General features: G+C 43.5%; 1 protein-coding gene across 2 annotated transcripts in view; it reads right to left on the bottom strand.

Moving 5' to 3' along the window:
* Positions 1-22,795, bottom strand: part of PPP4R4 (protein phosphatase 4 regulatory subunit 4) — a gene marked incomplete in the record, with an annotated part of 442,181 nt that overhangs the window by 81,749 nt on the left and 337,637 nt on the right. For both annotated transcript variants that reach the window (XM_030214960.1, XM_030214959.1), the window contains 1 exon segment: positions 7,798-7,942. In XM_030214960.1, the coding sequence (XP_030070820.1) occupies positions 7,798-7,942 (145 nt within the window).

The following is a 22,795-nucleotide window of genomic DNA, read 5'->3' on the forward strand; positions in this document are numbered from 1 at the left end:
GACCAATGCTTCTGATATCCATGGACAGGTCTTATCTCCAAAAAGCCTTTCTCTCTGCTTTTCTCTATCATGAATTTTGTTTGCGGCACCATGAGGAGGTATCCATGATGGATATGTTCTGTTGCACTGTGACCTGGATTGGCCACTGTTGGAAGCAGGATATTGGTCTGACCCAGTATGGCCATTCTTACGTTCTTATTCTTATGAACACCTTTTTACACCACTGGAGTCATCTGGAAAATAGCTACGGTAAAATTAAATGACTCAATTCTGACAAAAATTACTCAAATGGGTGCTCAAGCCCATAAACAGGTCTGAAGAGCTCCACCTGACTAAGAGACTAACAGGAGAATGTCAAAACCATGCAACAGGACAGGACTTACAAATTTTAAAGCTAAAATTAAATTCTGAGGAACTGAATGACTACAGTGGAAAATCATCTGACCAGCTCTGCAGAAAAAATAGACTGAGGGTGTCCCGTGCGACAGTAGCAGGAAGGAAGAGGCACGCTTGCATGGTGAGCAGCTTAAATGCTTTCAGAAAAATTTGTTGGGGTACAGTTTCCATCAGTAATGTCACCATGCATGAGGAGTTACAGTCCTGCTTGTCCTCAGAGAACAGCCAATTACTTAATCCATTTGTTCAATTGCCAAATACAAATAGTAATACATGGAGGGGCATTTTCGATAGAACATCTAAATCAGAATTTGGACGTTTTACAAAAACGTCCAAATTCTGAACAGGAAAGAAGGTCATTTTTGAAAACGATAGACGTCTATCTTTTGTGTTTCAAAATGCTATGGACGTCTTGTGATTCGGACATCCTTACTTTGGTCCATTTTCGAACAAAAGACTTCCAAATGCAAGACGTCCAAACCAGAGGAGGAGTGGCTTAATGGTTAGTGCAGCGGGCTTTGATCCTGGCAACATGGGTTCAATTCCCACTGCTGCTCCTTGTGACTTTGGGCAAGTCAAATGCACAAGGGGCATTTTTGGATATGACATCTAAGTCTGAATTTGGATGTTTTTTGTAAAACGTCCAAAATCAGAACAGGAAAGGTAATTTTCTACAAAAAAAGGTCTATCTTTTCCTTTTGAAAATGCTGTTTGGAAAAATGTTTTGTGATTTGGATGTTTTATTTTTTGGTTCATTTTCAAACAAATACATCCAAATGCAAAACGTACAAAATCCACAAGAACATCCACAATAAAGTGAAACCATTCACATGTTTTAAGTATGGTAAAAGCTTTGGTTGTAAATCTCATAGTGCAGTGCATCAGAAAGTCCACACGGGAGAGAAACAATTTGCATGTCCTGAGTGTGGTAAAAGCTTTGGTTGGAAAGAAAGCCTAACAAGGAATCAAAGAATCCACACAGGGATGAAACCATTTACATGCACTTAGGAAGTAAAAGCTTCAGTTGCATTGGGACAGGTAATTAGGGAATGTACATTCTTGCTCTGAAGTTTGGAAAAATAACACTCTGGTATTTAGATATATGTAATGAGACCTCCTTTTCATCTATAGAGCTGAATTCAAAGCCCAAATCTAATGATAAACAATAGACACAAGGCTCAGATGTTATAAAAAATAGAAAGCTTGGCATCAGGTAGAATAGTGGAAAAGTGACATCCCAGGAAAGCAATAGGGCATCCTTGGGGGCACTGCAGTGGACTTTATAAAATACCCCCAGGTACACATCTCACCATTGCTCCCTTACCTTGTCTGCTGAGCCCCCCAAAACCTACTACCCCTAACTGTACACCACTACCATAGCCCTTACAGGTGAAGGGAGCACCAATATATGGGTACAGTGGGTTTCGGGTGGGTTTTGGAGGGCTCACAGTTTCCTCCACAAGTGTAAGAAGTAGGGGAAGGAAGAAGCCTGGGTCCACATGTCTGCAGTGCACTGCAGCACTACTAGACTACTCCAGGGACCTGCATGCTATTCTAATGGACCTGAGTATAACATCAGAGGCTGGCAAGTAATATTTTTAATCACATTTTTTGGGGTGGGAGGGGGATAGTGAACACTGGGGGAGTAAAGGGAGGTGATCCCCGATTCCTTCCAGTGGTCATCTGGTAATTTGGGGCACCTCTTGTGTGGAGTAGAGGAGTAGCCCAGTGATTAGTGCAGAAGACTTTGATCCTGGGGAAGTGGGTTCAATTCCCACTGCAGCTATTCATTATAAAAACAGGTCTAGCTCAAAACATCTAAGTTTTAGTCTTGGACGTTTTTGTTTTGTTCCATAATGGCTAAAAGACATCTAAGTCTTAGGAACGCCCAACTCCCACCTTGAACACACACCTGGCACGCCCCCCTTGAGATTTAGACGTCCTTCTGATGGACTTCAGAGAAAGACGTCTAAAAATAGGTTTCGAAAATACTGATTTGGACGTCTTTGTGAGATAAACGTCCAAATGCAGACATGTCACTTTTTGAATGTTTTTCTCTTTTGAAAATGAGCCTGATAGTAAACTATCTAGGATAAAACACTTGGTTAGACTGTATTAGTTGATAATGTGAAATTAAGGGTAAAAAGTCAAACACCAACAGTAAAACTGAATTCAAGGTGGTGGTGTGCTTTAAACAAGATAAGGAAGTAGGGAGATGCAAGGAATGAGGATATCAACCTACTGCCATATAATGTATTTATCAGACTCAATTTGGGACTCTAGATTTGGACACCTATCCTCAAAACAGATATCTAAATGTTAGAAAGGATGCTTAGCAGGGCCAACAAACTATTTGTAACCCCTCCTCCCACTTTCATATCTTATCAGAAAAAAGGAGCTTAACAAGGAGCTGCTGGGTCACTGTTTAACCCTTGGGACTTCTGAGTTTCCTCACAACAGTGGGAAAGACTCTGCGACTTGGAATGTTCTTGCAGGAACAAACAGATTCACTCCAACAGATGTTTCTCCAAAATTAAAATACTTAACTGAGGCACTTGATGTCCTGTAATCAACTAATAAAAATGTACATTTCCTTACAGTTACGCACAGCAGAAATTTAAAACAGTTATAAACGAGAGCAATGTGGTCCGTCCAGTAAGGTTGCTAGAGCAGCAGTGGCGTATTTATTCAAGGTGTGTGTGTTGCATACACACCCTCTGTCAGACCCGGCCCTTCGCCCCCCTCCCGTCCATGCCTTAAAATCATCTCTGCTCAAGTCTTTGCCCAGGCAGTGGCACTCATAGGCTGTCTGAACCAGGACTTTTTCTCTGAACCATCCCGCCCCTTCTGATGCAACTTCCTGTTTGGTGAAGGGCAGGAGGGTTCAGAGAGAAAGTCCCAGTGCAGGCCGCAGGCAGCCTATGAGTGTCGTTGCTGCTGCCCGGGCGAAGACTAGAGCAGAAGTGACTTTACGGTATTGGGGGCATGAAGCCACGGGAGACACATCCCCTGTTAAAAATTTCTGGCTACGCCACTGCACGGCAGTACTTGCTGCTCAGTGTAGGTGGCCTTCCCCATGCATATTTTTTATTTGGGGGGGTGGGGGGGAGTTGTACCTGCCACACAGTGCAGGTTACTTTCTCTATGGTTTCTTATGATAAGTACAACAGTCATTTCTCAACTGTTTTGAGTTGAGATGCTCCATTCTTGGTTTCCATCTTCTTGCCATTTAGGGATCCATCACTGTGTTTATCCCACTCCTTTTGGAATTCCAGCACTTCCTTTGGGTAGGCATTCACCACACTTTCTGTGAAGAAATATTTCCTGTGGGTGCTTTTGATTCTACTTCCCTGTAGCCTCATATCATGTGCTGATGATCAGAAGCCCCACGCTGTTCCAAACAGCGCTCTAAAATTAGCACCAGAACATAGGGGGCATTAACGTCCCCCTATGATCAGAGCTTGCACTTTTAGGCGTGCTATTAGCTCTGATCATAGGGGTACTTCTGCGGAAGAATTGTGCCTGGGCATGTATCCAAGGCACAATCCTACTGCAGAAGTTGTTTGACTGGTCCAGAAGATGACTCAACCCCCCTGACAGAAAGGACCTCCCCTGGTGATTTGCACACCCCCTTACCCTAACCTGATCCCCCACCCCTTATAGAAGAAAGGGCTGGAGGGCTGCTGGACCTCCCATGCCAAACTGGTAGGTCTAATGGCCCCAAACCCTCCCCCATAACTTCAAATGACAAGGAGGGAGTAGCACTCCAATGCCGCCTCAAAAATGGTGGCACCCCATCGGGGCTTCCCTACCATATAAGGGAGAAACTGGACCACCAGGTCTTTTTAGTGTTTGGGGACCTCCAAGCCTGGTGTTGGGGGGGGGGGGGGGGGGGGGGGCTTAGGTTTGACAGGTCTGGGAGAAAATCCCAGACCTGTCAAACCTCTTAGTCTCTCCATTTCTCCAAACTGATGTATGTATTCTCCAATTCTCTTCACATCACACCACACCAATTCATTTCTTCTCCTCTCAATAATATAAAAAGTCCAATAGGACGTATTGTATGGGCATGGATATCCCCATAGCTAAAAAACTCAGCGATACTTTATTTCTTATTAGTCGTATGCATTCCCATACTGAGTTCAGCGCAATTTAAATCAAGAGATCAATTACATTGTTACATTTTAGGCTCAAGACATTTCAAAAGAAAAAGACATTTTAGGTTGGAAGTATTTCAAGAAAAAAATGACATTGGGTGTTGTACTCATAGTTTCTAATTCCTTAACACGTGTTTTTTGAATAGATAAGTCTTCAACTGTTTATGGAAGATTCCGTACTCTGGTATTGATCTTATGGTCGCTGGTTTGTTGTTCCAACATTTTGCCGATAGTTATTGAGTGTATTCTCTTAAATTTGATACCTTTTAATGATAGAAATATCAGGTCATGAAGATTTCCTTTCAGCCTTCTCCTTCTCTTTTCAGGTAGTATTATTCAAAGGTTTAAGTATTCTAGCATTTTGCCATGTAAAAATGAGTGTATCATGGTGCAGAGTTTAAAAATCCCTCTTGCTTCAAACGGTAACCAATGTAGTGTGATGTACAAAGGAGTTACTCTCATATTTTGATTTAGAGAATATTAGTCTACCTGCAACATTCTGTACTGTCTGCATCTTTTTTTCTAATGATGAATGTACCTCTAAGTCTTGAGATCAATGAGGCAATTTTGTTTTCCTTCCAATTCCTGGTTTATACCAGTCCACATTCTTAATTTGATTTGGGAGAGGTTAAATTTCTATCAGCAGCACAGAATAAGATGGCAGCAAACAACTAAATAATACAATGTTGTCAAATACAAGTCAGCTGAATATTATATAAGGCACTGAAAGGCTGGATACTGAAAAATGAAAAATCAAAAAAAATAACAGCACAGGAATCAAAAACCCTCAAAACCCCACAACCTATTTATAATATTTAGATTCCATATAGGTTGAGAATTTTATACTCAACAATAAACTACACTTCAAAATCATAAGAAGAAAAATACTAATGGTAAAAAAAAAACAGATGGAAAAAAAAAAACAGTGGCCACATGATTTCCAACCAATCAGCACCAGCTAAAGGGTAAGACTCCATATCAATCTTTTCATAAAGATTTAGGGGGGAAATTCATCAAGCGGTGTTATGGCTTTTAACATGCGTTAACAGAATTTGTGAACACTAAATACTAAAAGCCCATTCTATACTTATGGGCTTTTAGCATTTAGTGCACGCTAATTCCCTTAATGCGCATTAAGATGGATTAAGGCCATAATGCTGCTTGATGAATTCCCCCCTTAGCTGTAAGAGTTTGACTAAGCTTTATCCCACAGTGATTTATTCTACCAGTCTCTCAATCCAAAGTATTGCTGAAGTGGTCTTAAAATTGCAAGTAATAATCACAGTAAAGTGCACACAGTAATCCCAACAAGGGCCATTTGTTTCACCTCCAGCTGCTTCGGGGGAAATGCATATAGACTCCTAATTTTGAAATTTTGCTGATTATAATCAATTTCTTTTTCAGTAATGACACAGCAAAGGAATATGTAAAAAGCTGATAAGAAGAATTATCCCCCTATACGGATCTAAATATTAGAACAGGTTGTAGGGTCTTTAGGTTTTTTATTTTTTGAATATTCAGTCTTTCAATGCCCACTGTAACATTCAGCAAACCTGTGTTTGATAATATTGTAGCATTTAGGAAAAGTCCCAGATCTCATCTCCAGTCTGGTCTGGAAGAATCCTGGGCTGCATTAAACAAGGCATCATCTCCTTCCTTTGCTGGATATAAATCCAGGACGAAGATATTCACCTGATGTGGTGCTTCACTAGGAGATCCTGCTAGTGGAGGCATCTCACTATGACTAGCAGAATATAATCACCCGTTATCTTCATCGTACGTTGGACCAGATTGCTGGTTGACTTGCTGCAAACAAGCTTATCCTTAATTCTTCCAAATCTGAAGCTCTCTGGATTTCTAGGAAAAAGAGACCTCTCTTATGTTGTTTACAGATTAACGGTTCTCCATCACTGCAGTCACAGATAGTATAACGTCATTAAGGATCACAATCAATCACGACCTCAGCTTTCCTCCATTTGTCTCCATGACAGTACTGAAAAGCGCTCTCTCTTTCTAAGGTGCATGAGATTTTTGAAGTCATATGTTAATCATAAGGCTCTTACCATCCTAATGCATCCATTGATACTAAACTGCCTAGACTACTGTAATTCATTGCTTGATGGCCTTCCACTGTATCAACTGAAGCGCCTGTAACTCACGCAAAATATTGTAGTCTGATTACTTTTTCATGCTAAACACTTGGACCATTGCAGCCCATTACTTATGAAACTCCAGTGGCTTCCTTTTTCAGCTTGGATTCAAGATCCTTATTCTTGTACATGCAGTCTTGTTTGCTAGCATTCCAGCTTATCTTGCTTCATCTACTATCTGCACATGCCTTCATGAACTCTCAGATCTTCCCAAGACAACTACCTGATTATTCCCACTCCTATGTAGTTGTGTCTTGCTTTCTCTTGCAACTCTGTTGTTTGTTGTTCTGCTCCCATGTTGTGGAATGCCCTCCCTCCTGACTAGCATCTTGAGAGCTCCTACTGGACGTTTAAAAAGGGTTTGAAAACTTGGCTATTCTCCCAAACTTTCTCAGAACAATTTTTAAACTTGGAATTGTTCCACCTACAGTTTATCTTTTGTCTTTCACAGTATTATGTCTTACCAAATAATGAATGTTTCCTATAACATTTTGTACTGTCTTCTTGTAAGCTTAGGGGGTCTTTTACCCAGACACGCTTGCGTTTTTAGCGTGCGCTAAAATAGGCGTGTGCTAAACGTTAGAGATGCCATTGTATTCCTATGAAAAAAACTATGATCAGTCTCCCAGACACATAATATATTCAAACCAGCTTCTCAATATCTATCATCATCAATGGACAAATAAACATAAATTTTTTTGATATCCGGGGATCTTCAGATATTTCAAAAGTTTCCACCATACGGGACTTTGCCCCAAGCTGTGAATGGTGTCATTTACATCTTCATAGATCGACCCGCAGATTTTTATCTTTTTCTTGCGTTTTTACTCTTTATATCTTAAAAACTATTTATCTTCAATTAATTTTTCAAAAATATTGCTTAAGCTTAACTTATCTTAAAGCAAGTAGCAGCAGCGATTTCTTCCAGCTCAAACCTCTGCCGACATGGCCAGGTTTCGTTACACTTCGTCAGGGAAGAGGTTTGCATTTCTATGTTCGTTTCACTATCTCAAGAAAAAATGGCTGCCAATAGGTCTTAGTAATTCTACAATTTTTCTCTCTGTAATTGAACGGTTGGAGCTGCTAATACTTACTCGTTTTACTATACTCAGGACATCTTTATCCTTCTCCTGGCACAGTAGTTTCCTCACACATAGTTCGAGTTGTTGTAACAAAACTTTGTCGGTGGGAAGCTTAAGAGTAGATTTCAGTTTTGGCAACATGTAACAAATTTTCATTCTATGCGTGAAGAAGAAAAAAGAATTGTTATTGCTGTTGGCATTAGCTTTATATTTCTATTGCAATCATAGTATCCTATATTATAATAGTCAAAATCAGAACCTAATGGATTCTAAATGAAAATGACATAGCCATGCAAATGAGATAGTAATAGCTCTCATCTCAAATAAATTAAATTCATTGCACCTAAATTCTAAAAATGCTGAAAGCCATCCTGAACTTTATTTGGAAAGGCAGGCTAAAAATCCAAAAGTTACCATCATTATTATTACTCATGTGGAAGAGCATTTTAGAAAGAACATAGAAAGGAGAAATCAGACACTCAAGACATGACCATCTTAAGTTCCCTTATTATTTTAGAACAGCCATTTCAGAAATAAAGCCATCCATAATATGGGTGCTGAACACGCAGGTACGGAGACATCCATTTCACAGCACATGCACGTCTATGTTGTGCAATAGCAACACAGACGTTCATATTGCTGTCACGACGTCCCCCCCCCCATAACATCTGATCTTTTGTCCAACCCCCCACAATATCTGATCCGTCTCATCTGTGATGATTAATCTCCCCCGACCTTCTGCAATGTATGATCCCCCTCCCAACACTCCCCCAAACCATGATGATCCATCCTCCTCTGGACAACACCCACACATTTAGCAGAGATCCTCCTACATCAAACTCTCCCTCGGCCACAATAGCAGCAATCCCCATAGCCCTTATCCTCTCCCACCTACTGCTGCTGCCCAGGATGGTGCCAGGATTGAAAAGGGGTGCCTCTGCCTTCTAGGAGGAGATTGGATATTGTGGGGTGGGTCAGGGGGGATCAACCATTTGGGAGGGGGGTTGGGAGACTGGACAATTGGACATTGTGGGAGGGGATGGGATGATGATTGGAACTCAGTGGGGGTGGGGTGGAAGAGGCTCTGGACCTACTTGGGGGGCATAGATATGGGGGTGTACCACCACTACTAGATGGCAGAGGTGCCAACTTGGATCATGGCACCATCCTAGGCAGCTTCAGTGAAACACAGCTATTGCTCAGCAACACTGCCATGACCCAGGATAGGTACCGGTGAGTGTGGAGGGGGTATGGGGTGGTAGGTAGAATAGAGCTATGGGAGGCTGCCACTTTTGTTGTTGGGGTGGCTTTTGGTGTATTCACAAAAGATCTGAAGACAACTACTTCAAAAGAACTTTTTTAAATGACTGATGCGGCTTTAGCTTTGGGAAATGGATGGCAGACCGGGTTTGGGTTGCTTTGTACATGACTACAAGTACACCTTCTTTTCTTGCTATCCTGATTTTATGGTGTTCCTTTTATTTTCTTACTATTGATTTTACTTTTGTACACCTTGTAGATGTATCTGATACGCATTATCAAATGAAATAAACTTGTGAATCGCCACTGTATGGGGGGGCAGAGGGGGTTGATCATCATGATGTGGAGGGGGGGGGGGGTCAGGAGGTGGATCGAGTGTTGCACAGGGGTCTGGAGGGGATTGATCACTAGGAGGAGTCAGAAGGGAGACTGGACAATGGGACATTGTGAGAGGATTGGAACTTAGTGGGGGATGGGTGGGAAGAGGCTTTGGAGCTGCTGGTGGGGGCTGGGGTTGCATAGGTATGGGGGTGCGCCACCACAGCTTTTGGGGATATGGAAGCTCTGGCTGGGGTGAGCATATAAATGCCCTGTGTGGTACATGCTGGATCTCACTAGCACTCTCCCTGTACGTATCTCACAGGCTTTGCACTTACTCTTTGTAATGTTTTGTTGGCAACACAGGATAAGTGCAAACAGTTACAAATCCTGCCAAAAAGGGCCCCCTGCACGTTCCAGGTAGGTGGTCTAACTCCAGATATGACCTTTTTAGACATGGACGTTCCTTCCCCTTCTGCAATGGGGAATGAATGTCCACATTTTTTTACCCTGCCCTGGGGCGGACTGACAGTGTTCTGGGACCTTGGACAATATTTATTTATTTATTGTATTTGTACCCCACATTTTCCCACCTTTATGCAGGCTCAATGTGGCTTACAGAGTATAGATATGATAACGTCTGTCGCGTGCTCGAGGACCTTGGCATACTGTCAGGCTTCCTCCCCGGGAGCACTGGGTTTGTGAGTCCTTGGGCCACTACCGTGGAGCGGCAGTGGCAGGCAAGATCACCTCCAAGGTAGAGATAAGACAAAACTGGACCGGAACCCCGGACTGGAGTTCTACACAGGAATACACGGAACTGGAACGCACCGGACGGGTGCGCACTTGAGTGGAGCCCGCTGGACTGGAACACACTGGAGGGCCCCACTGGACTGAAACATACAGGAGAAAACCCGCTGGACTGGAACACACTGGAGCGGAACCCACGGGACCGGAACCCGCTGGACTGGAACACACAGGACCTAGGCTTCACCTACGCTTGACCACCTTTCCCCGAGGGTTGAGCCCTCAGGTTCGGGCGGCCGGCAGGGCTTACAGGAAAAACCGGAACTGGAACTTGCAAGCAGGAACAGCAGGAATGAGGATCCAGGAGTGCCCCCTGGCACCTCGGCGAAGGCAAGGCAGCCAGGCAGGGAATGTCCGGGTTCTGGCAGTCGGCAGGTTAGACACAAGGACTAGTAGACTGTACCCAAGCTAATAGGAAAGCTATGCCCAGGCAAACCAGTCATACACAAGAAACATACACTAGGTAACTCAGGAGACTAGTAAAGCTATACACCAGCTAACAACAAAGCTGTGCCCAAGCTAACAAGTCATACACTGGAAACAAACTCAGAGCACTAGCAAAGCTATACATAGGCTCACAAGCCAAGCGCTGCCTAAGCTGGCTAGTCAACACTAGGACCAAACACAGAGAACTAGCAAAGCTATACACAGGCTAACAAGCCACACGGTGCCTTAGCTGGCTAGTCTAACACTAGGAACAAACACAGAGAACTAGCAAAGCTATACACAGGCTAACAAGCCACACGGTGCCTAAGCTGGCTAGTCTAACACTAGGAACAAACACAGAGAACTAGCAAAGCTATACACAGGCTAACAAGCCACACAGTGCCTAAGCTATCTAGTCAAACATAGAAACTCACACAGAGCAAACACTGAAACAGTGTACAGAGCACTCTATACACCAGGGCCCTTAGATGAAATGCAAAGGCCCCGGCTGTAGTCTCTAAGTGATTAATAAAGCCCTTCCACACCAGAGGCACAGCTGCAGCAATCACCTTGCATCCAAACAGAGGCTTGACACACAGAGAAGTCAGCCCAGCGGGAGCCATCTTGGATACTGGCATAGAGGAGTCGGCGGCAGCCATCTTGGAAAAGGCATAGCCCACACAGGTGAGGTTCAGTAGGGCAATCAGCACACAGAGCCAGAGAGAAACTAAGACAGAGACAGACACAGAGACAAGCAGAAGCCAGCACAGCCACTGACTCCCAGAAATAGGGTAAGTCTGAGGGTGGTCACGGCCACAGACGTAACAACATCGTTACATGATTTAAAAATAGTCGATCATAAGCAGAGGTGAAAGAGGATTTAGATGGAAGGTGTTAGGTAAGGTCGTGTGAGAGGTGTTTTTGGTGTACTTGGGTGGTTTAAGGAATGATTTGTTTCATTGAGGGTGACTTTTGTAGGCTTTGTTGAAGAGATGTGTTTTCAAAGCTTTGCGAAAGCTGGTTAGATTGGTCATGGTTTTCAGGGCCATGGGTAGTGCGTTCCAAGACTGTGTGCTTTTATATGCAAAGGTGGTAGCATAAGCCTGTTTGTATTTCATTCCTTTACAGCTGGGGAAGTTCAGATTGAGGAATTTGCGGGCTGATCTTTTGGCATTTCTGGGCGGTAAGTCCACTAGGTTTAACATATAGAGTGGGGCATCTGCGTGAATGATTTTGTGTACAGTCGTGCAGATCTTGAACTCAATTCGTTCCTTGAGCGGGAGCCAGTGTAGTTTCTCTCTTAGGGGTTTCGCACTTTCGTATTTAGGTGTTCCAAAAATGAGTCTGGCTGCGGTGTTCTGGGCTGTTTGGAGTTTTTTGATGGTCTGTTCTTTACAGCCTGCATACAGAGCATTACAGTAGTCCAAGTGGCTTATTACTAATGACTGTACTAGGGTGCGGAAGATGTTTCTTGGGAAAAAAGGTTTTATTCTTTTGAGTTTCCACATCAATTGGAACATTTTTTTCGTTGTATTCTTCGCGTGGGTGTCGAGAGTGAGGTTTCGATCAATGGTGACTCCAAGAATTTTCAGGTTTTCTGAGATAGGAAGTGTGCAGTAGGGGGTGGATATAGTAGGGTAGTTGTTTGTGTTGTATTGGGAGGTGAGAACTAGACATTGAGTTTTTTCTGCATTAAGTTTTAACTTGAATGAGTCTGCCCAAGAGTGCATGATCTGGAAGCTCTGGTTGATCTCGTTGGTTATTTCGTTTAAGTCACTTTTGAACAGGATATGGATCGTCATTGGCATATATGTAGGGGTTAAGGTTTTGGTTGGCTAGGAGTTTGGCTAATGGTATCATCTTTAGGTTGAAGATAGTTGGTGAGGGGGGATGGGCCCCTAACCACCTATCAAAAGTAGTTAAATTAGAAGAAAGGTAGGGGAGAGTGCCCCCCTTCTTCTGTGGGTTCTTAGGCACTGCCCTATTTGTCAGTTAACCCCTGCCCAAATCCCACCCTAAACACACCCAGAACACATTTTGCAGTTTTGGATATTTATATTATGGCTTTGTATAATTGGCCATTATGTTTTCACATTACACTATTAGTTATTTCTATCCCACATTAGCCGTAAAGTTTTTTAAAAATTATTTATATTTATTAAGTTTCCAATTATATATCTCAACACAGCGAGATAAACAAGAAATAGGAAATTACAATACAAAAAAAAAAGAAAAGAGATTAAACCAATTAACATTACATCATTCAACCATAAGAAAAGAGCAATTAGATCCAAGAAATAGAAAAAATAATAACCTTAAGAAAAGGAAAACATCAATGTCATATCGTCACCTAAAAGACCCTCCCCAGCAGGCCCCACCCTCTCTTTTCAATCACACATTTCAAATATAGCATCTTCATTTTTCTTCACTCTCAGATGGATTTGCTCAATCTGCTCTCTCCTTGAACCAGGTCCCTTTCATATTTTTTCTACACTCTTTGGTAAACTTGTAATTGCCAAGCATTATCTCTCGTTCCAAGGAAATAAAAATTCCAGCGACATCTGCTTTCTCCAGATTGACTGAATGAACAAACAACAGAAGAAGTTCATTTCAGCTCTGAGTTTTGCAGCACAATTGCATAAAACAAATTTCTTGGACTCAGAGTTTGTCTTCTAAAGTTTCTCAATCAAGCCTGATGATGCTGTCCGGATAGTTTTACTCAGTGGTGTGCTGGAGCTGGCTTGCACCAGATCGCAAGAGCCGTTTGCTAAGTTTCTAAGAATTTGGGAGCCGGTTGTTAAAGTAGGCTCCCCTTTCTCCTCTTCCTGGGCTTCTTTAACAACCTGCTCCCAAACTTCCTGCTGCTTGTTTCTGGCTCTGAGCAGCATGCCAGGACTTTTTGCGAACATGCACAAGTTCACTACTCATTTTAACTGGAATGGTAGAAGCATTTAAACTGGAATGGGCACTGAAGACCGTGCCCAGTGATGTTCTAATTCCCTCAGCAGAGTATCTGTCACAGACACACTCGAGGCTACGGCTTGTACTAAACTATCTGCTTGTAATCATGAATAGAAGCATCTTTTGTAATACAGCAACTCTCTTATGCAATCTTTTTAGCTGAGGGAGCACAGTTCCAGTGATATGAGGAGGGGGGGGGCAACATTTGTGACAGTACACATGTTAACTTGGAAGGCAGAAATATGCATATTTTTGAAACTGTGAGTTTATAAAATACAGCCTCACATTTAGGAGGGTAGTTACTAAACTGCAGTAAAATATAACATTTCACCATTCCTTGATTAACTATGGGAGTCACTAACCTGTAGTAAGTCAGTGCAACAGGTAACTCTAGTGGCATATGCATAATTCAACTTGCAATCAACCTTGCAAGATGCATTACTCTGCTCTCTTGGAGCACTGGGCCACTGGCAGCTCAGTGTTCTCGGGAGCATCCTACAAAGGCTGTGTTAGAGAAGTCCTGCATAGACCCTCCCCCCCCACACCCCATCAGAATGCCCCTCCTCCCATGAATCTAATGGAAATTTCCCTGGTGTCTACCAGGGAGCCCTGATCATGTCCCACCCATGCCTATGTGTATGCCCCCCCACCCGCCACTTACACGTGCCATTAAAGATAAGTGCTTAGGTGCCCTGCTTGCATTTCTTCAGCTAAGTGTGCACTTATGTTCATAAGCGCTAGTATTGTGCACATTTATGCATGCAAGAGGTGCGAGTGCCCAGTTATAGAATTACCATTTTTATGTTTAAATCATTTTTTTATTGATTGTAACAGACAATTAAAACCTTTCTTTGCCGAAAAATGAAATTTATACATAAATTGTCAACCCACAGGCTGAAACAGCTTATCTTATTACAGTATAGTATTTGCATTTTCTCCCTTCCCTCCCCCTCCTCCCAACCCCAGCACTCCCTATATCTTATCACATTCTAGTATTACAAATGTAACAGAAAACCTCCAACAATTGACAAACATCTGGCTAAATTACTTCAGAATAAACTCTGTTGTTCAGCTTCGACATTATATGAGTTATTTGGCTATATTAATCTTAAGGAGTATCCTACCCAACCCCCCTGCCCTCTCCCTCCCTCCCTTTGCCCTTTCCCACCCCCCTCCCCCCCTCCCTTTGCTCCATTACAAAATCAACTGTGTTTGTAGTTTAGTACACACAAGAAGTCAGCATCTAAGGAAGTGGCATCTCTCCTTGTACATTGCGTACCCGACTTTCGGTAGGTACTGGACCACCTTTACCGTAATCCATAGCCCCTCTGTTTATTCATAAACCTGGGAGACCTTGCTTAGGCTTTAAAATTTCAGCAATAGGCTTTGTGCCTTAACCGGAAGGGTAATCCAAAGCATTTCCCATTGAGCCTTAAACTTGAGACCTGCGGGGCTTTCCAGATCAGGCACCCCACACCTGTCTATTCTCATTTGTCGCACCATTTGTGCACGCCATGCCTGTAAGGGGGGTATTTCTTTTGCCCTCCAGAATTGCAGTATGGTGGTTATTCCAAAATATATAGCCATCTTGGCAAATGCCTTAAAGCCCTCTGGAGCCTCTGCAGTTAGCTTAAAGCGGTTAAATAAAATTAAGGGATCATATATGAGAGTGCAGTTCCATAATTGGTCTATTCCCGCTATGATTTGCCTCCAGAACTTTCCCGCCAGTGGACAACCCCAAAACATATGCCCCAGTGAGGCCGCTCCCTGGTTACACTTGGGGCAGGTTCCTGTAGTATCAAACCCCGCTCTTAGTGCTCTGCGAGGAGATATGTGTGTTCTCAACAGCCATCTATATAACCTCTCTCTTTGGGGTATGGAAAGTCGCTGCTTATACATAGCTTTCAAATATGATCTACATTCTTCCTGTGTAAATGTGCAACCCAGGTCCCCTGACCAGTCCCGTGCAATCTGTCTAAAGTCTAGTTCTGCTGCAGTGTCCTTCAGCTGCTGATGATGGAATCTCAATGGCACTGAGAGTTGTGCTCCCAGAGTAAACTCCTCGGAGAGAACCTCCACCACATCCTCCGTGAGGTCGGTCCACTCCAGGGAAGCAACGTAGTGCCTCAGTTGACAATATGCAAATTGATATGTCGGGGGGATCCTAAATCGAGTCTGCAGCTCTTGGTATGAGAGAATGTGTCCCTGCTCCGTGACTACGTGTGCCAGGTATATAATCCCTTTTTGCGCCCATCTACTAAAGACACTAACCCCTTGGCCTGGAGGGAACGCTGGGTTATTACATATAGACAGCCAGGGGGACGTTCGGGCAGAGAAATGATAACGTCTACACACCCATCTCCACGTTTCCCTGAGGGGCCTCAGTAGGGGATGCCTCCTGAATGCTCCAGTGGGCAGTGGTGCTCCAGAATGGAGCAGATGACTGAAGTGTATGTTTGGGAACATCAGCGTCTCTACCGGCGTAATGGAAAACTCAGATGTCCCTCGATACCAATCGTTTATGTGTCTCATGGAACTTGCGATTGCCAAAAATTTAATGCTCATAAGTCCCATGCCACCCCCCTCCCTTGGGCCTGTCATTAGATGATATGGAATTCTCGGTTTCTTCCCTTGCCAAAGGTACTTTTGTAGTAGACGTTGTAAAGACTTTTCATCTTTTCGTTTCAGAAACAACGGTAATTGTTGGAAGACATATAGCCACTTGGGGGCTATCATCATATTAAACAGCGCTATTCTGCCCCAAATTGTAAGTGGTAATTCCCTCCACATGAACAACTTATTTTTAGTCATCTCCATCAACGGGCCTATGTTTTCTTTATATAGGGAGGCCCCATCTCTGGTTATGTACACTCCTAAATATTTCATTTTTGATGTCTCCCATCTCAGTACAGCCTCTCCTTGCCAATTTAATTTAATGTCACTATCCATGGACATCGCGCATGACTTTGCGAGGTTAAGGCTAAACCCTGATAACTGCCCATACTCCTTAATCAGTGCTAAGGCAACCTTAAAAGACTCTTGTGGGTTAGTTAATACTAGGAGGACGTCATCAGCATACGCTAAAGCTCGAACTTCCTGTTCCCCTAATCTCACCCCCCTAATTCCCGGGTCCGAATTTAGATAGCGTAGTAATGGTTCTAATGTAAGATCAAACAAAAGCGGGGAGAGTGGGCAGCCTTGGCGTGTTCCCCTGCCTATTGGAAACCCCTCTGAGATCCCTCCATTTGCTGTGACCTGGGCTTTCATACCGGAATATAGGGCCTTTATGGTTTGCTTCATTTCTGCAGGAATTCCTATCCAGTCTAGAACACAAAATAAGAAGGTCCACTCGACCCTGTCAAAAGCCTTTGCAGCATCGAGGCTCACCAGTATCCCTGGGATCTCCCCATGCTGGCACTCTGCCATTGTCAATAAGACTCTTCTAATGTGTGTTACCGAGTGCCTTTTTGGAATGAATCCTACTTGTGTAGGTTCAATTACACTTGGGAGATGAGCATTGAGCCGTGTGGCCAGGATCTTTGCAAGCAATTTAATATCGACATTAATCAACGAGATAGGCCTATAAGATTCGGGTTCCTCCCCACATTTCCCGGGCTTCAACAGTAATGATATAGAGGCAGTATTTTCATGCACTGGGAATCTTCCCTCTCGAATTACCGCCTGGTGATATTCGAATAATGGACCTAGCAACTGGGGCTGGAGCATTTTGTAAAATTCTCCTGAATACCCATCCATTCCGGGAGCTGAGAAAGACTTTAGCCCTTTTATTGCGTCTGATAGTTCTTTAAGTTGAATCGGGGCCTCTAGGCCTGCCATTTCAGACTCTCCTAGCTTTGGCATTTTTGCCCTACTGAGAAAGTCCTTCATATGAGCCTCCGTGGCAGGCCGATTGGCCCTGTAAAGGTCACTGAAATGTTCCTGTAATATTTGGAGGATCCTCTCTGGGTTATTAGTAAGGTCACCTGTCTTTTCTTTCAAGGCCGGTATTGTTCTATTTCCCTCCCGCTTCCGAACTAGCCGGGCCAGCATACCCCCTGCTCTGTTTCCAAAGTGATGGAACTTGTATTTTTGGAAAGTTCTGTTCTGTAATGTTTTTTCATGCAATAGGGAGTTTACCGCGGCCTGTAAAGACAAATAAGCTTCCTTAGTAGCCGTGGATCTTTGTGCTATATACTGACGTCTGGCTTTCCGCAGTCGCCTATTCAACTGTAAAAGGCTAGCTGCATTCCTTTTCCGTTTACTTGCTACATACGCTATCAGGTCCCCCCGCAGCACCGCCTTTCCTGCACACCAAAATAACTGTGGGTTCGATTTGTGGTCTTTATTGAACATTTCATATTCTTCCCACTTTTTCGCTAAGAATTTTTGAAAAGATTTATCCTTTATCAGGTGTCCCGGGAACCTCCACCGTCTGGACGGCTGAAAGCCTCCTGGGGCCTCCAGCTCCAACCAGACAGGGCTATGATCAGATATCAGAACCTCTTCTATTTTCGTGTCCCTTACACTATGGAACAAGGCTGCTGAAATGAATATGTAATCTAATCTTCCCCAAGTCCCATGGGCCCTGGACCGGTGTGTATAATCTCTTTGATCTGGGTGTAAATTACGCCATGTGTCCACTACAGAGAGAGAGTTGGTAAACTCGTTTAACATCAGTGATCCCCTCCTACCTTCTACTCCCCTGCTACCCTCGCCTGAGTAATCCATCTTGGGGTCTATGGATATATTCATATCCCCTGTTACAATCAGGTGTTTGTCTTCATATGGTATCAGCCTCCTCAACAACCCTGGGAAGAAGGAGCTATCTGGAGGGGTAGGAGCATAAACATTCAGTAGGTATACCTCCCTCCCTTGTAACCATAGCTTAACCAGGAGGAATCTTCCTTTAGGATCATGCAAGATCTTCTCTACCTTACAGGCCAGTCGGCGGTTAATACATATTGCAACTCCTCCCTTTCGCCCATCTGTGGATGCATATATCACCTGTCCTATCCACCCCTGTTTGAGTTTTTCATGTTCTGCTGCCGTCAACTTTGTTTCCTGTAAACATGCTATGTCTACCTTGAGGTGTTTTAGGTGTGCCAGAATCTTTTTTCTTTTAATGGGAGACGTAATGCCACCTACATTCCAAGTGACTATTTTACAGTGTGTGACTGTGTGGGTTTGCTATTTTCCAAAATTTATACTCTAATAATTTAGCCCCTGGGTCCCAGCCCTTCCCCAGTGGCTTCATATATTCCCTTTCCTTCATTGGTACGCAGTTCCTATGTGTTCCCCCCTTTTGCCTAACCCGTGTGTGTGACCCAATTCTTTTAGCTCTGGAGCACCCTCCCCCCTTGAACCATTGATTTTTCCCCCGTCTCTGTCCCCTTATCCGGTTACCTAAACCCCCCTCCCCTCCAACCCTTATCGTTATTTCTCTGCTTCCAGGTGACACATTACCGCTATGAGATTTCCCCTCCCCCCCCCCATTCCTCCTCTCGGTCCCATTGGTGGCTCCTCCCCCTTCTTAGTTTAGATCAATTCTAAAATGGCCCTTAAATATTTAAACTTCCTCCACCATTAGTTTTATCAATCTGACAGATATCATATTATCACTTTAACTATGTAACATAAGCAACTGCCTTATACAACCTTAGTAAATCACATCATCATATTTCCTCCTATACTTGCAAGGGTTATGCGGTTCTTCACCAGGAGTTCTCTGTTCTCAAAGTCAAGGTGGCGCATCATCAGGTGCCTTCAATTCAGTGTCTATAAATTGCTGGGCCTCTTGCACTGATTGGAAGGAGCGCCATTTGTTTTCGTGCTGGATCTTTAAAACAGCTGGGTAAAGTAGCAAGAATCTTGTTTTCCTGTTGACTAATGTCGTGCAGAGCGGGTGAAATCTGCGCCTTTGTTCTTGCACTCCTGCAGAATAGTCTTGGAATATTCTTATCTGGTTTCCGTCATAGCTCAGAGTGTCTCTTTTTAAACGGAAGCCCCTCATGATTTCTTCTTTATGCAAGTAATTGTGAACTTTGATTATCACCACTCTGGGTCTTTGCTGTCCCTGTTGCCACCGGCCCAGCCTGTGAGCCCTTTCAATGCACAGTTCTCCGTAACTATCAGACAGAGCCAGTTCTTTTTTAAGCCACTGCTCCAACACGTGCCCTAAAGTTTTCTCTGGAATTGCCTCTGGTAGACCCACAATGCGGAGGTTGCATCTTCTTGCTCTGTTCTCCATATCTTCAATCTTGTCTTGCTGTGCCTTGAGTTGCTCTGTCATCCGAGCTACATCTTGGGTGTTCTGCGCTCTGGTATCTTCCAAGGCAGATATTCTGCTTTCTGTTTCTCCCAGTCTCTTCACTGTATCTGCCATGTTAGCTTCCATGTTACTCATTTGGCGTTCTAGCAAATCAAATCTGGGGTTAAGTGCAGCGCTCACTGCCATGGTGATCTGGGCCAATTGCTTTTCAGAGAAGTCCCCGAGTTTTTCGAGTTTCCCTTCAGCCATTCTTGCTCCTGTGGGTGGAGGAGTATTTTTCCCCTTGTCGAATTTGGTGCCACTTCGGGTTGTGCCAGCAGATTTAGGCTTCAGGTACTGCTCCATGCAGTCTATGTTTCGTCCTGTGCTATGTTTTGCACACCTGCACTATGGAGCTGGCGTCCTTATCAGAAACGTGGAGCCGATTTTTCTATGCCCAGCGCGCACCGCTATTCCACCTTCTGGGACAGTTTGAATATTATAACCCGGGCAGTACTCTCTTTGATTTGGTTCTTTATCCAGCGTATATTATAGAATCACGCTGAGTACAGTTCTTCTCCTTTATGTGCAGTTAGTTTGTCTAGAGGATTTGCGTGACTGTTACAGCGAGTTCTTTAATTTACCCAAGTCTTTATTGTGTCACTGCATCTCTGTTGCGTTGGGCTTGGTTTATTTCCCTTTTCAACTATGAGTATTGCCAGGGACCGGGCTAAAGCCCTCTTCAAATCGGGGGGGGAGCAGCAGAAAAGGAGTGTCTCTTAGTCTCTCCTACCTTCCTCGTTCTTCCCTGCCTTTGGGCCCGTTTCTTTACCAAGCCGCCATCCGCCGCGTTGTTATGTTGCCGTTCATTCCTCTGCCCGCTTTAGGATTCTTCCGGCCGCCATCTTGAATCGCGGCGCACGCGGTGCAATTAATTTCGGCCACGGCACCGCGGGGAATTCCCGCTAGTGCCCGCTTGTGTCCCCGTGCTCTCGGGACCTTTATGCAGCGTTGTAGCCACGGGCGAACCCAGCTGGCGGGGGGAGAAGGAGATCTCTCGCGCGGCGTCGCGGAGCCCTCTAGTCGGCGGCCATCTTCCCGCTCGGCTCCGCCGGAAGAAGAATTACCATTTTTAATGTGTATTAGGTCACAAGTACTGCATTTTTGTGCATATAAGCCACACCCTTGTACAAGCTACGGATTTTCAGTGGTTTTGTAAACGTGCCTCCAAATAAGCAGCACCTATGTATTAGCTGCACCGAATGCTCAGAGGGCTTGAGTTCAGCTTTTAACTTGCACGGTACAGATGACCACAAATTGTATTGAAATGTGTTTAAATAGATGTTTATGAGGTCAGTAAGCCTGTGCAAGTTTTAAATGCTGACAGTAAGCGACAAATATGTGCACATATCCAAACAAAACTGAAAGTGAAAGCGCACATACTGATATTTAGGTGCAGAAAAACTACTACTACTACTACTTATCATTTCTAAAGCACTACTAGACATATGCAGCGCTGTACACTTGAACGGGCGCTGATGAGTGCCGACATTTCCATTTTTGTCTGGGAATGAGAATAAGAGCCGCACTTACCGGTTTGAGTATTTGGAGATGCCAAAACAAAAGTCATACACAGCGGATTTTAAAACCATGGTGATCTCAAACAACCCTAATACCAGATATAAATCTTGTCACCAGTGCTCTTTCTATCAGTATTCTTTGATAAATGGAGGGAAAGACTTCAGAAGCTCAGGGTCCCAATTTATATAGTTGTTTTAAAAGTCTGATCCATTTGAACCACTTTTTTCACCTGAGCAGCTTTGTCATGAGTCGTAAAAACCTCCATAGTTTTTAATTTTATTTATCTAACAGTCTTTTCAAAATTACATTCTAAGAAAACATTTCAAGGCTTGAACCACTTATCTTTGTAAGGAGCAAAGTAATAATGGGGGTATGTCCTTGAAACAGCTTATGTGAAACACGTACTGTTTTGCCCCTGTGTCGACAAAAGCTAAGTCATTTTACTTAAAAATCAATATGGTTTGAATTAGAGCCTAAGAAGACATTATTTTATTTATTTATTTAGATTTACTCACACCTTTATGTGGAAAATGGTTATAAAATACAACATTTAAACCAAAGAGACCTATGACGAAAATAAACTTATTAGTTTTGAGAGTTGCACAACTGAGGTCTGTTTAAACAACCAGAAACTTCTGGAATATTACATATTTGGACTCTAGTATAGATTTGAGTGTTTTAGAATTTTAGACATGCATATCCTGGTTTTATAAACTCAGGCTTTATACGTTTATTCAATATATACGTGCAAATGCCTGTTTATGCATGTCTAAAAGAAGCACAGTCCAACCGTATTTACATATAGTAACTTAGTAGATGACGGCAGAAAAAGACCTGCATGGTCCATCCAGTCTGCCCAACAAGATAAACTCATATGTGCTACTTTTTGTGTATACCTTACCTTGATTTGTATCTGCCATTTTCAGGGCACAGACTGTAGAAGTCTTGCCCAGCAGTAGCCCCGCCTCCCAAACACCAGCCCCCCAATCTCGGCCAAGCTTCTGAGGATCCATTCCTTCTGAACAGGATTTCTTTATGTTTATCCCACGCATGTTTGAATTCCGTTACCGTTTTCATCTCCACCACCTCCCACGGGAGGGCATTCCAAGTATCCACCACTCTCTCCGTGAAAAAATACTTCCTGACATTTTTCTTGAGTCTGCCCCCCTTCAATCTCATTTCATGTCCTCTAGTTCTACCGCCTTCCCATCTTTACACACTTACTTTTTTGATATGGATGTTTAGCAAATTGAAAGGAAAAATGTATCCATATAAGTGCCATGGCTTTTTTAAAAGCACTCACATGGTTGGCACCACCACCGATCACATAATTGCTTTTAAATATTGGACTGTTTATATTTGCAGCAATGTATGAATGGATTTATGGGTCACACCAATGACAAATTCTGA

The sequence above is a fragment of the Microcaecilia unicolor genome, chromosome 9, assembly GCF_901765095.1.
Source record: "Microcaecilia unicolor chromosome 9, aMicUni1.1, whole genome shotgun sequence".
Lineage (NCBI taxonomy): Eukaryota > Metazoa > Chordata > Amphibia > Gymnophiona > Siphonopidae > Microcaecilia > Microcaecilia unicolor.